Source organism: Psammomys obesus, unplaced genomic scaffold, assembly GCF_907164565.1.
Source record: "Psammomys obesus unplaced genomic scaffold, mPsaObe1.curated_primary_1811, whole genome shotgun sequence".
Lineage (NCBI taxonomy): Eukaryota > Metazoa > Chordata > Mammalia > Rodentia > Muridae > Psammomys > Psammomys obesus.
This window is the reverse complement of record NW_026587032.1, coordinates 27,361-42,351: the sequence shown is the minus strand read 5'-3', so window position 1 is coordinate 42,351 and position 14,991 is coordinate 27,361. Positions and strand designations below refer to the sequence as shown.

The following is a 14,991-nucleotide window of genomic DNA, read 5'->3' as shown; positions in this document are numbered from 1 at the left end:
CACACACACACACACACACACACACACACACACACACACACACACACTAAAAACATAATTATGGATAAATGATATGATAGCTAGCATTTGTATTTGAACAGTAGAATGACTTTAAAATCTGCCACGTGTTTTAGTACTTTGGAGATGGGGTATATATTTAGGACTCATTCTATTCTTGTACTCCAGACTCCCCCAATAACTCATGTATATTCCTATTAGAAAACTTTCATCTTGTAAGAGCATTACGTTCTTCTTTATATTTGGGAAAGGAGTCTAAAGAAAATGGGAGATAAAAGGAAGGCGTAGGGAGATATAATCATTGTACCCATGTATAAAATATTAAAAATATTTAAAAATTACTTCTAATTATCCATTCATATATTCACCAATCTAAGCTCCTTTCCTTTTAGTGCTGAAGCTGCAAACACTGAAAAGCAGTGAACCTTCCATAAAATGAGTACACTAATATAGAAAGGCAGTTAAGAGCAAGCAGCTGAGAGCGCAAAGGAGGGAATACTGGGCAAAGGACATTTCCAGAATGCCCCCAGAAGTACCACCCTGACCACTACTTATTTCTAAGTTATGTGGCATGTGCATACTTGGTTGCCGGATGTCAGAAGCCACCAGCATGGATCCCCTAGAGCTGGAGTAATACGTGTTTGTAAGTTGCCCAGCATGGTGCCAGGACAAACACTTCTTGTCCTAAGAACGGTACATCCCCTTAACCACTGAGCCATCTCTCCAGCCCTGGGAAGCAACCATTAACTTTTAAAAAATTGTGATCTTTTTCTTTTCCTTTACATCAAGATCAGCCTGTGAGAAGTTTCTGAACCCATGCTAGGAGAAAGACAGGCTTGGGGAAGCACAGAAGTAGACTGAAGAATAGGATGGAAAAATAAAACGTGGGATCATTGTATACCAACACATTTCAGAATTGACTTTCAATAGCGCCCTTAGAAATGTCCTCACGAGGAGGGAAGAGGCACCCTTGGAATATAAATAAATTTAAATTAAAAAAAAGTTCACAGTCTAATTTCCATGTGGACTGCATCAAATGCCTAGATATACTTTATGTGGAACTCTTGTGACACGCAGCTACAGTCTTGAAGTGCCTAGGCCTACCGTCCTGGGAAAACTACCTCTAGTCAGCTGTGTACACCCTGGCCTTACTACTCGTCATGCAGAAGAAAGCTCCACATACTTGTGATTTTAAATATAGACAGATACAGCTCAAATCTGTAATATAAAATTTAGATTTAAATCTTAAATAAATGAAGTGTGAAGGGCCTGATGAAACTCTATCATGGATGAATTGGGTGCCTTTCCATGACAGCCTGTGGACAACATATAAAAGAAGAGAAAACTTAAAATTTAATGAAACTTTACCAAGGTAGTTTTTCTAATTTTTGGTTTTTAAAATCTGCCCACCTAGAATGCTGCCTGTTCAGTATCAAATTATAAAAAAAGCCCATCTTTGTAGAGAAAGTCTGCATTTGAGGTGCACAAAGAATACTCAAATCACAAAGTGGTCAAGATTTCCTTTTACTTGAAGAGAAAAAAAAAATCACTTTAGTCAACCTTCATGTACAAAAGACAAGACCAATCACGTTTATCACTGGACACAAAGGATATTCCAAAGGCCTTTAAAAATGGCAACAAACATCAAAAGGAAAATCATTTTAACTCTTATATTGCATTCATTATCAACACCATACTTAACAAGGTAGTTATGCTATTGATACAAAACATACAGTATTTACACTTAACTGTACAAAATAATTTAATGTTTACAAAAATATTAGAATGTTTAGTTGACTGACACAGTCTTAAAGTAATTGCTTCTAGAGAAGTATATAGGAAGACCACTGATTCCCATTCATTTCTTTTTTAATAAGTCAAAGAAAGGGTGCTGCAATGCTTCATCCAAGGTAATCCTTTTTGTTGGGTCATACTCCAACATTCTTCGAACCAGGTCAAAGAGCTTCTCATGCTCTTCATCATGACAGAGCATAAATTCCTGGGGTTAAAGGGGAGGGATAGTCTTGTTAAATGAAGACATGAGTGAAACTGTTGCTTAATCATTTATCTTTTTCCCTTTACCTTTAATGGCTTGCAACGCCTCCTAACATATCTCCCAGCTGAACTATGTTCATCCCAATCTAGTTGGTTATGGTGAAAATACTTGCGTTTCCTACAAGAGAAAAAAAATAAATTAAAATTAGTAAAATAACCAAAGTTCTACCTCTTTACCTTGTCTTCAACCCCTGGTGGGGACAAGAAAGAAACAAATCTTTCACTAAATGTACACACATATACCATGTAATTTTAAAAAATATCAGCAACAATCATACATAATAACTTATATAGTGCCTTCCTTGTTCATCTACCCTGGGGAATTATTTCCTAAAAATAAATTATTTATTTGTTTGTTTGTTTGTTTGTTTGTTTGTTCGTTCATTTTAAATTGTTCTGCCTGCATGTACACCTTCATGCCAGAAGAGGGCCCCAGATCTTATTATAAATGATTGTGAGCCACCATGTGGTTGCGGGGAATTGAACTCAGGACCTTTGGAAGAGCAGTCAGTTGGTGCTCTTAAACTCTGAGCCATCTCTCCAGCCCCTATCCTGAGGGAATTTTAATTATCTCACCTAAGCTGTTCACAAATGAGAAAATGCTCACTTTAAAAGGTAGCCTCCTGGCTGTGAATTCTGATTTCACCAGATATGGAATGAGGTTGGAAATCTTTAACAACTTCCCAGGTGATCTAGGAAACATTATAGTATCCTGTTCAAGGGTGCAGAGCTGGCTAGCAATTAACAGGAAATTCAAACAAGACTGAAACTCCAGTAAGAATGGGCTCTCATATGTATTGTTTTTACATCAACTTAGAAAAACATATGCATAAAAGTTAAACCAAGTACTAAAATAAAACCCCTTTCTCTATAAGAGCACAAGTTAAAATACTGAATTACTTTCTGAAAATGACCTTTTTAAGCTACAAGTTATCACTTGTACAGAATTTCTTTCTTTCAAAATCTGCAGTCCTTGAAGCAAGCATTACGCTTCTATAGTCTAAGCAAAGGCCAATGCACGCATCCTGGACAAACCTTGTCTTTTGGATCATGTGTGCTGGGATGGGTCCTAATATCCGCTCCATCATTGCCAGGTGCTCTTTGCTATCATGAGTCTAAAAAAGTTCAGGAAAAAGGAATTTAGCACTCTCCACCTTCCTTACATGCACATAATGAAAAGTAAAATATGCACTAATATAAAAGAAGTAGATTAAAGTCAGAGTGACGGGTAAAATGTTCTCGCCACCAAGATCAACAACTGAATTTGATCCCTGGGACTCTCATGGCGGAAGAAGCAATCCCCACAAGTTGTCTTCCTCATGTGTGTACCCCCAATAAATAAATATAATAATAACAAGAAGACTAGATTAGCCCAGCTACACAATTTACAAGATAAATTCTTCAAAGATGAATGACCTGAAAGAGCTGTTGTCTGGTGTAAACACTATACAGTCCAAGATAAATTGGTGAGATCTATAGGGTAATCAACATGAAAAGTATAACACAAAATGCAACCACTTCTATTTCAAGATCTGGGATCACTAATTCCAGATAATATAGCAAGTCCAATAATTCTCACCTCTACTGTGAGCTTTATTTAGAAATGTGATTTCACAGAGATTAAGACAAAGGCATACAGCTCACAAATAAGCAAAGCTGACAACAAACCCAAGTCAAGAACCATGCTAAGTCAGAGAAGCAGCAGCTGTACACACACGTGAAACGGTGTCTCTAGAGCAAAGGCCAACCAACCTTCTCTCCAAAGAGCCAGACAAAAACCTTTTAGGATGAGCTGCTGGCAAAAGGTCTTTTTTCTTTAATAGGCAGCAGGGAGTACTTCCACAACAGCCCACTATTTGCCAGTCTTTGTTCTAACGAGCAGAGACTGTGCTTGTTTTGGTGAGACAGATTCCCTTTGTAGCCAAGACCAGCCTGAATTTCACTATAGTTGAGGTCTCACTATCTTGAGCCTCCTAAGTGATATAACTATCAGCAATGTGTCACTATACCTAGCTGGTTCTACATTTTTATGCTTTTATTACTTTTATGTGTTTAAGTAACAGGGCTAGCACAGAGAATTATACAACTAGCTACATTAACACCAATGTAGATTTATGAAGTTTAATAAAAAAAACTAGAATACAGAGCAATATGAACTTTACATAAACTACATGTTAAAAGATGTCATACACATTCAAAACAAGTTACAACCTCACTAGTAGTATGAATTCAATCAATTGTGGTTGCAGAAGGATGATATTTACATCTTAACTTTAATAATGATCTATGGCAATCTTCAATATGGAAGCTAAATATAGCATGTTTAACATAAAATTCCTTAAAGATCATCAAATAAAATGTATTAGATACATACCTGAAAGACTGTGAACCCAAGGTAATACTCAATAAGAATGCAGCCTATGCTCCAAACATCACAAGGCTGAGACCAACCTAAAGCTATTCAAAACAAACACAGGCACATTACTATGGAACAACTTTAAACTGCTGACCCTTCCCTACATGTGGGTTGCTCATTAATCTACCTGGAGGACCACAATAGCAACCTTAGGATTTACAGTTTTAGTGCATGTGATTTAAACTGGTCCAGAACATGGTATTTGCTTTAATCTTTTAAGTGGAAGAATTATAGGTGAGTGCCAACTAGGCCCTGATTTAGTCACTTTTGATCATTCCACAGTGCTCACCACTGGAAAACATTTATTTACACCTGTAGACTGTAGAGCTTGGGCTCAGATAAAAGTTTTCTTCTTCAATTGGGAGATTAACTGCAGCCCTTCACCCCATTCCTGGCCGAACTTCTGATACTCTAGAACTTCATCTCACTTTTCTTGCCCTTTCCCTACATTACCTGATTGCTAACATCTAAGGCAACTAACTGCTTTCCCTCTACTGTAGCATCTTCCTCTCTAATCTCCAGAGTCCTTTTCCAGTGACTCCAACTTCTGATCCGTATCAACGATAACCCCGGGGTCTGTCCTGTTTCTAAGCCCCCAATTCTACCAGTGACTTCTAAGTTTTGAGGTGTAACATATACTCCCCAAAAACCTGCCTTTTCACTTCTAGTTTTCTCCCATCATGGCTAACTCAGACTCTTGCTTAATTCCATTTCTGCCTGCTCCTTGTTTATTTCATGTCGAGGTCAGCCAACCAAGCCCTTGGCATCTGTACCAGAGCCTTACTTTGGCAACAGAGTGAAAACAGGTGGCTACATAACCTCACAGTCACAAGAGGATGTTGCCCTCACTGAGCATACTTACGCTCACTTAAGGCTCACAAATCATCAGCACTCAAAATACCTTTCACAAATAGTCACACAGGACAAACACACAAAACTCTCCTTTGTATTCTGATAACATCATTTTTGTCAACTATGACCTTCAACAGTGAGAATATAAGGAAGTCTGTTGTTTACTAACCCAAAATGACCTCTGGAGCTCTGTAGTGTCGTGTGGACACCAAAGTACTATGATGTTCGTCATCATATGTTGCACTTCCAAAGTCAACAACTTTGATATCTGTGTTTTTCAATGTGCGCTCATCTCGTTTCTAGAGACAGTTGAGTAAAGATGAAATTCAGCAAGAACATAAAACATTCTATAGCACTACTCAAAAGGCTTGCAAACTGAATTCTCCCTCCTCCACCCTTCCTTCCCCTTTATCTCCAACTGGGATCATATATCCTAGTACTATTCCATCTGTGGTTGGACATCACACTACAAACAGGCTCAGAAGTGAAATTCCCCATTCAAGGATCTCCAAGCTAAATTAATTTTAAAGACAACACCCCATATTAAAACAAGACTTTAACTCACCATTTTAGAATTATATTTAACAACATAGTCAGACTTCACAAATAAAATATTTTCAGGTTTTAGATCCGTATGAGTTAATTTATTATGATGTAAAACTACAAAGAAAACAAAAACAAAACCATCATGAGTCTCACTTAGAAATTTTACTGGTGCTAGGAAAGTGATGAGAAGTGGATATGATGGTCAAAAGGGATTTCAGCTTTACCTGTATGTAACCTGCAAGTGTTCATATGCTGATTAGATAATAAAGACAATAAAATATACCATGCATCCAGCAATACTTACAATTTATAGATTGGCAGATCTGATAAGCCATTTGCCTGATGTGATCGATTTGAAATGGCAGAAAGCTATTTTCTTTAATAAAATCATAGGTACTAAGTCCCAGCAGCTCAAACACAATACAAACATGACCATGATGATCAAACCATTCTAGCATCTGGACACATCGGCTAAAAGAAGAGATCAAAATAATGACTGAGTGCATAGAATTAAACAGCTCACACAGTGTATGATGGCTTGTGGTTCAATGTGTACTTACAAGACACTGTTGGGGTCAGTGCTGTTCAAGTGCTCCAACACTTGTATTTCAGAGCGAGCTGCCTCCCGGTAACGGCCTACATTTTTTACAATTTTCACTGCTACGTGTAAGCCATCCCTTAAAAACAAGATGATGATGCTAAATATACAAGTGGTGGGATGAAACTACATACCCTGTGAAAAGCACATTCCTTTTTTTGCTTTGTTTCTGAGACAAGATTTTACTGTGCATACCTTAGGCTGGGCTCATTATGTAATGCAGACTGACACTAGATTCGTGATACTCCTACCTCAGCCTCCTAAAATATAATTGTAATTGTATTTCCCATATTATTGTTCTCAATCTTTCAGAGCACATAATACTAGGTTCCAGAACAACTTTTCAAAATAAAGCAAATGTCTATTAAAATTTTTAATTTGTTTCTAAAACTTTTATCTAGATTTTATTCAAAAATTTAAAAGTAAAATGCAAATGTATAGACTAAGAATCACAGTATGTTGTTGTTCAAAGCACTTGTTTACTTATAGGCTGGACCTCGTCTGTTTTAGAGACAAGGCAAAGGTGCTAGTACTGTAGAATGGGATTTATTCCTATATGCCTCAGTCTAATGAAAAAGACAGATGAGCACATTAAAACATTCTCACAGAAGAGATGAAGCCCCAACTATTCATACAATAAAACTGCAATTTATACAATACAGAATAGTTCTGAAAGATAGCTATGAGCCCGTTAAACTGGCAATAAAACAAACAAACAAAAAAATCAATAGCCAGATAAAGATAAGATACCACCTACAAGTTATGGAGCTCTCCCCACCCCAGTACGTCATAGACTCATTTTACGTGAGTATGTAGAAATAGCTCCACAGAGGGCAGTGGACTTTGGATTGACGCATTTCCAGGAATACTTCCTAAAAAAGTATTAACTCAGTATTTTGAGAAAAACCACAAACAACAGGATGAAAAGAAATTCATGGCTAAAACTTTTGGCTAGTGATTGAAGCAGGGTCTTATGCTAGGCCAGAGTTCTATACTAAGCCCAACAATAAAACATTTCCAAACTCAGTTTGTTTGTGGATGACAGACCAGCTATGATATTAAGAGTCACCAAATATGTTAAAGACATATAAACTTTATTTTCAAAACTACTGATATATATAGTAAGCTAAACAAACAAACAAACAAACAAAAAACTATACCCTTTCCCACTATTTCTAATGAAAAAAATTCAGATGTCATTTTGGAAATGTATAGCTTCAATAAAATTTTAATTAGTTCACTTCCAAAAATGTGGTAAAACTACAGAGCAGAGGTTCTAAAAGGACATGGTGTAATGAGGTAGATTAGTATATGTCATCAGAGAATAGAGACTTTATTCTGTATGTCCTAACAATCTGTAGTTCAGGAATTACACTTTAATATGCAAATTTGTATATACTTTATTGACTATGCAATCCCAAAGCAGCAGGATCCTACAGAACTTGATTGAGCATTTCTTTAATTACAGAATAACCTCTAACTAGGAGAAACTGCCACCATGCACAACAAAATTAATACTTATGGTATAAAAATTATATTGAGTTCCAGAAATTGTTAAATACCTCTCAGAAAAACTTATGGTAACCACTTAAAATACAATTTTAAAATACAGAATACAAAAAAAAAAAAAAAAAAAAAGAAAGAAAGAAAAAGAAAAGAAACGAAACAGTGGACTTACATGCCATGATCAATGCACTCTACAACTTTGCCAAAGGCTCCTTCACCTAAAGTGTCCACGATTTCATCTAAAGTGAGGGAGAGAAAGAGAGGTCTAAGTTCCCAAAATCAATTATCCAGTTGCTCAAACAATGAATGCTTAAGTGTGGCATATTTCCAAATGATCTCTAGCAAAGCATAACTAAGGTTTCATCGCTCAAGTTATTGTATTTTCAGCTGCTAAAAAGCAATTAGATAGAGCTATCTGTCTTGCTCTAATCTCAAACTCCACTGATTATTTTGGAATTTTAAGAATAGAAATATTTAAATTCTACAGAAAAGAAGAAATACAAAAGAACAAACAAACCCACAAAAAACAAAACAAAAAAGCAATGAAGAGTCTTTAGCCCCCCGCTGACAAACTATTCTTTAAAAGATTATTCTGTCTGCAAAGTTTAAAAAGTGTTGAAAAATATTCTATACATCTTGCTCTTAGAACGTCTCCACTTTGACAGATCAGGTGACCCTCCTCATCATCCTCTATACTCCTGGATCTTTTCCTTCGGTGGCTCTTCTGGAACGGCAAGTGGGCAGCACCAAGATCGTCCAGCCAATCAATATATCAGAGTGAATTCAGGGCAGAATACGCAATTCATTCAGCGGGGAGATATTCAGGCATTCAGATAAGCACCAGGCCACGAACAGTTGGCAGGAGCAATTTCAAATTCAGTCCCCAGAAATTCACAGGGCACAGTTTATGTTACAGAAGAAAAACATGGCAAGGAACAGATTTTCAGATAAGATACTTAAAGTGGCAATAGAAAAAAACAACACAATTGTCTTTTTAAAATACTGATTTAATTGAAGTCTGAAGTTTAAAGAATGCAATGTCACGATTTACTAATTTCTGCTATAACCATATGCTGTGAGTTGAGTTGTCTAGTTTGTCAGGAAAATGTCAAGATCAGTTGAAATTGTTCTCTTTTAGCAATATTTAAAAGTGGATATCATCATAAGAGGGGGGGGAGTTAAAGGCTAATAGCAGTCTTCACTGCTGGCTCTATAGAAAAAACCTGGGGGGGGAGGCAAATGATATCCCAAGGTTTATAAATTAAAGCTGTCTGACTTTCTCAGTACATTTTCACTCAGCACCCAGGTCCACAACTTCAGCAAAATTAATTGTAGACGATAATGTGCTGTACTAGGAGCTAGACTACACAGGAGTAAGCAACAGCTACGCACCCCAACAGTGTGATTTACTTCTAACTATCAGTAAAGCAGTTTCTTTCAAAATAAAAAATGTTTACATTCAAAGAAAAAAAATGGGTGCCTCATATTTTAATATACTACACAACCACAAAATTAAGATGTTTTTACTATTAAAACCAACAAACTCATGATCTGTTTTGCAGAATGAGTGTGTGGGCAAGTGAAGACTAGCTAATACATAGGAGTCAGCTATGAATGTGTACTTTCTTTACGGATTCAAGTAATATGAATATAATTACAGCACAGCCAAATTGCATTAAAGAAAATTTTAGAAACTTATCACTCTTTTAGAGCTTTACAAACAAGAATCCATTCAAAATAAAAACAAATCACTCATACCGAATGTGAATGATGACTTGCACAGTGTCTATTACGCTTTCTTTTAGGACTGCTTCTCCTGCTTCGGACTGAGGATTTACTGCAGTGGATCCGGTAAGTGCTTTCAATGTCTCTATGGTAATGTCTTGGAACATATCCTTCACAGTAGTCATTTCTGTATTCATCAATGTATCTCCGGTCCCGATAATCTCTCTCATTCAAGCATCGTGCTTCTAAATAGTGACTGCAAACACATTAAAAAAATTTCAAATTACTTTCTTCATTCTGGAATAATGTGGTTCAAACAAAACTCTTGGTTTAAACAGCTAACTCAATAAAAGGAAAAATTCAAATCAATGAGATGTAATTTATACTTATCTAAGAAAGCTTAAATAACTTTAACCAAACAGGTCCATATTTTTCCATATAAAATTGGTATAGCCAGGCATGTAGGCACATGCCTGTAATTCCAGCACTGAAGGTGAGGGCAGGAGGATCAAGAATTCAAAGCCATCCTGAGGTACACTGCAAGTCTGAAGCTAGCCTGGGCCACATGAAACCATCTCAAAAAACAAAACAAACAAAAACAAAAACAAACAAAAAAACCAAAAAACAACCCTCACAAACAAAAACCCCACATACATTAGAAAATTGCTGTCAACTACTTCATACCAAGGAACAAAGCTTCAATATAATACGCTGACAATTATATGTTCCTTTACCATCTGAAAAGTAAAGACCAAACTTGCAAATCTGTTCTGAAATGCACTGATTGTACAACACAGGCATCTGAAACTTCCTTTTCCTCTCTCAGAGCCACACATTTAGAGAAAGGCAAAAGAATTCCTTTCCCTTTAATTAAGTGCATTTTAGATGTCCCTGATAGAGACTTCTATATTGTGTATCACAGATATGAAGAGCTTTAAATGTGTTTCAGCCCTTTCATTTACTAACTCAACTAAGATCCCTAATGGTTACACCATTGTTGCAGAGCACACTAGTGGCAAAACCCGAGATATTTTCAAACTGCTACTACCCTTCATGTCACCTATTCTAGCTCCTCTTTTCTATATGTAAACTTTCTGTTACTCCTGTTTGAGAAACAGACACCAGAACTTCTGAGGCCTGCCTAGTGTGCCAACACGTCTAAAACAGACCCTCCACACAAGAAAGGGTCCAGGACTGTGGTCATTCTCACACTCTACTTGCCTTTCTAATTTCCTGTGACTTGTACTTGAAAAAATACCCAAGAAATAGAAAACAGCATTTTCTAGTGCCACAGTGTTTCTACAGATCCCTTTGAGAACCTGATGGGAGTTCTGGACCCTTTTCCAAGAAACATACAAATGCATAAACAAAACTTGGCAAGAACTCCATGAAGGTCATGGCCCTCAGAAGTCAATGGATCCCAGTTGAGTGTCCTGATCTGATGGAAAAAAAAAAGGACAGATTCAATTGGCCCAGTTTCCCATCCCCCCTCTACCTGGGATGAGTGTCCTCTTCAATAGAGTGCGAAGCTTCAAGAGGGATGCACATGGAGCACTGAGGGAGAGAGGGGACACCTGCCCAGTCAGACAAGTCAGCTAAATAATCCTGACAAGCAATGGAGTGATAGATGTTGCTGTGGCTGCCCCGCCAACCCCTTTACACTCCCCAGAATATGATGTCATTTTCTTTCCCAAGTGCTGGTTTAAGCAGAAATAGAAACATCCCTAGGGCTACTATCCAACAGGACTGTCTAATTCAGGCTGGGCCTTCTTATTGCCCAGCATCATTCTCAAGTTTTCCTTAATCTCTGGAGAAACAACTCAGGCTATTAGGATTAAACTCTGGGCCCAAGACAGTTGGTCTGAAGCATAGATCTAGGTGAAAAAACAAGCTAGTCATAATTCTAAGGGCATTCCATTAACTTGACAAGGTATCACACACCCACACCCACCAAATCCAAAGTCTTACCTTAAAAAAAAACTAGACTAATAATCTTTAACTGGAATACTATGTGAAACTGGCCCTGCTGACAATCCAAACCAATCTACCAACAATAAAAAATGGGGTGGCGATGTACTATCATGAGCTAGCATGAGAAGGACCTTCCCAATTTATGACAAGCAAAGACCAAAGGTTAAGAGATTAAAGACTACAGAATTATACAAGCTATGGGACAGGGTAAACAGAAAATGAACAGATTTGATTTTTTTAAATATCCACTGAATGCCCAGTGAATATTTCATTGTAGCTTTTTAAAACATCTAAAACAGTTGAGTGCATTGACCCCCCCGCACATACACATACAGGTCCTGTGGGAGATAAAATAAAATCATATAAGGCAGTCTCTGCCAACAAATGAACAACTTAAATTACTCTCGAGGAAAAAAAAAATCAAAATAGACAAATGCAAAAAATGTTGAAAAGGAGCAAATGAATGCTTAGACTCAGGGAAGGCAAAGAATTCAATTTGCTTAAAATGATTAAGGAAGAATTCATGACAAAGACCGGAAGCAGATAAGCAATGTAAAGGAAAGCCAGGATTTGGACAAAGTGGAAAGTAGAAGAAATTCCAGAATAGCACAGTGCCATCTTATACTTACACAGACAGCACCACCAGCCAGAGGCCTAGAATGCATCTACACTTTACTCTGCAGACAGCAAGTAGATGACTGCACCAAGAACCAATTTTCACCTAGGAGACTATGTCACTAGAAGCCCTGCACATACCAAACTAAAGGTGTTTTTGAAAGGACAGCCTACTAGCACTAATACTCAATCTAGTTTATAAATGAGGACCCAGGTCACACTGAGTCTAACTATAAGTCTGCATACCTCCTAGGTGATTTCCAGTCATACAGAGTTTATCAAAAGTTTAAAATTCTATAATCTGTGTTACAAGGAAACATCGAAGTATTTGGCCACAACATATAAAGATTTACAGCCTTGTTGGTCTTCCTGGTATTTGAGGCAGAATATATTAAGCCTGCTAAAAGGGAGACTCACAGGCTACTGCCAAAAGACAAATCAGGAGAAAAAGGCTTTATAATGCATATGACAAAGCGTTAAAATAATTACTATATAATAAAAACAGCTTGTAAATCAGTAAGAAAAAACACTAACCAAAAAAAAAAAAAAAAAAAAATCGACATAAAAACTTCATAAAACAGTGAACAAATTCACTAGAAATTTAGAAATTCAGATTAAGAAAACCATTTAAAACAGACGACACTAGAGACAGCATGAAGGAGCACGTTATAAGCGTTCTAGAAAAGTGAGACTATGCAGAAAAACCTTGTAAGGCTTCATACCCTTTAACTTGAAAATGCCTCTTCTTAGAATCTACTCAGGAAATAATCACAGGTAAAGATTTGTACACAAGGACCCTTCAGGAACAGACAGTAAGAAATAATTCAGTCAAGTAATGGGCAACGGCATCTTGCTACTTCCTTCCTTACACTTTGCTGCTTCTTCAATTTCCCAGTAATTTTATTAAAATATCCATAAAATTTTTTGGCTTTCAAAAAGACTTTTTATAATTAATAAGTATCCTGAATTATATGAATAAATAACCACCACCAAATCTGTCTGGTGTCAATGTCAAAGATGGTAATACTGCTTAGTGGTTAATTGGTCTAACTGCTTTCTACAGTTAGAACACAAGTCACTCAAATCAACCTTTTCATATATATAATATACACTAGCACTATGAATAACTAGTTTTAGGATGGTTAGCCTTAAAACCTATCTTGTACTCATTAATAATGGAGTACAATTTGTATAGTGTTCATTAATAAGGTCTGAATCTCCCCATAAACCTTACCCAGCACCCTTATTTTTTAACTGTTTGATAGAACATGATTAGTTTACATAAACTACAAACAAGCTCTTTGGCAGACAACTCTGTTTAGGACGGAGAAGGAAAAAAAATTACATACTGTTTTTTAAAGTAACCCCAGCTGGCTAATTTAGTAAGCAATCTGGTAAACAGCCCCAATGGAACATCTGTACAAACAAGGAGAAAACATAGAACCAACAAAAGAAATGAGAAAGAAAAATTAATGGAAGGCAGAGTGAAAAAAACTATTCACCTAATCTTTCTTTACTATGTAGAACTTTAAAATTCTTTTAATTCTATATTAACACAATGCCTCCAAATTTTATATAATTAAGAATAAAATAAGACTTATCACAAATTTTTATTGAGGCTCTATCCTAAATTACCAGAGAATGCCTATAGAAAGAAACAGTTCTCTAAATGTAAAGCAAATTTCTAAAAGTCTCGGACATACCCACCCATTCGTTTTCTTCTCTATATATACATGTAGAACATGAGTGCCTAATCCCCAAAGCATTTTAATGTTGCTTTTCTCATTTGGATTAACCACTCTCTATGACATCTTAATTGTGAAACACTTCTTGCACACCCTATCTATCTACCACTTTCCTATGGACAATACCACTCACTGGGTATCATTATTTAACTTTGTATATGTTCTTGAATATATTCTTTTGCCTTCCCTCCCTTTTTGATGGAGGGGTTTCTAAGGATTATTAGGACCTCACACATAGTAGGCAGCAAGTGTTCTAGCATCGAACTACAAAATCAACGTCCTTATTTTTCACTCACTTGCTGAACAACTGTCTCCCACCAATCCCAGATAGACATAGGATTGATATTTTATTCACAGCTATAGTCTTCAGCAGAATAGAAACTAGCCTATAATGACACTTTGTAACTGTGTTTTGAATGAATTCCAAGTTTGTTAAGTGCTACACAAACAAATGAAAAATGTTAAAACGTAAAATACAAGTCATTTACCAATCAGAGTCTTTAAACTGATGATGCGGTTTACAATGCCTGTTCTCTTGAGTACTACTGTGAGATCTCCTCTTCCGTTTGTGACTTCCACTGTAGCTTTCATGGCCCCAGCTTTCTCTGCTATCCCAATCAGGACAGTGAGTTCGTTTGGAATGCCGCATCTGTTAATGAGGAGGGGGCAAAGGGTGAACTGAAAAGCTAAAGATGACTGTATTGTTATACACTGACATTGCTTAAATATGAATACCTAGTGCACAGGGTCATACAGGCTCTTAAAATCTTTTTAGGTACATTTCCCAAAGCTTAGAACACAGTAACACTGCTATGTGAGATGACTGTTGAATGGAACTGACCTAATACTAAATGATGGACAGCATGGAGTCTTTAATACTACGAAGTACAAGGACAAATTCTCAAGTTAGTGTTTGCCTTCAGAAATACCCATTAACTTTACTT

General features: G+C 36.7%; 1 protein-coding gene across 6 annotated transcripts in view; it reads right to left on the bottom strand.

Annotated features, from left to right (window-relative positions):
• Positions 1-1,529: 1,529 nt before the first annotated feature.
• The window catches only part of Clk4 (CDC like kinase 4), a 17,411-nt gene continuing 3,949 nt past the window's right edge, over positions 1,530-14,991 (bottom strand). Inside the window, exons 2-14 of one of the 6 annotated variants that reach the window (XM_055602801.1) lie at positions 14,536-14,696; positions 13,652-13,718; positions 9,750-9,972; positions 8,625-8,715; positions 8,164-8,230; positions 6,448-6,564; positions 6,192-6,358; positions 5,907-6,001; positions 5,511-5,640; positions 4,448-4,530; positions 3,109-3,188; positions 2,101-2,191; positions 1,530-2,017 (exon numbers count right to left, since the gene is read on the bottom strand). In XM_055602801.1, the coding sequence (XP_055458776.1) occupies positions 1,877-2,017; positions 2,101-2,191; positions 3,109-3,188; positions 4,448-4,530; positions 5,511-5,640; positions 5,907-6,001; positions 6,192-6,358; positions 6,448-6,564; positions 8,164-8,230; positions 8,625-8,715; positions 9,750-9,972; positions 13,652-13,718; positions 14,536-14,638 (1,455 nt within the window). In that variant the 5' untranslated portion in view covers positions 14,639-14,696 and the 3' untranslated portion in view covers positions 1,530-1,876. The other 5 variants (XM_055602804.1, XM_055602806.1, XM_055602805.1 and 2 more) reach the window with 5 other exon arrangements.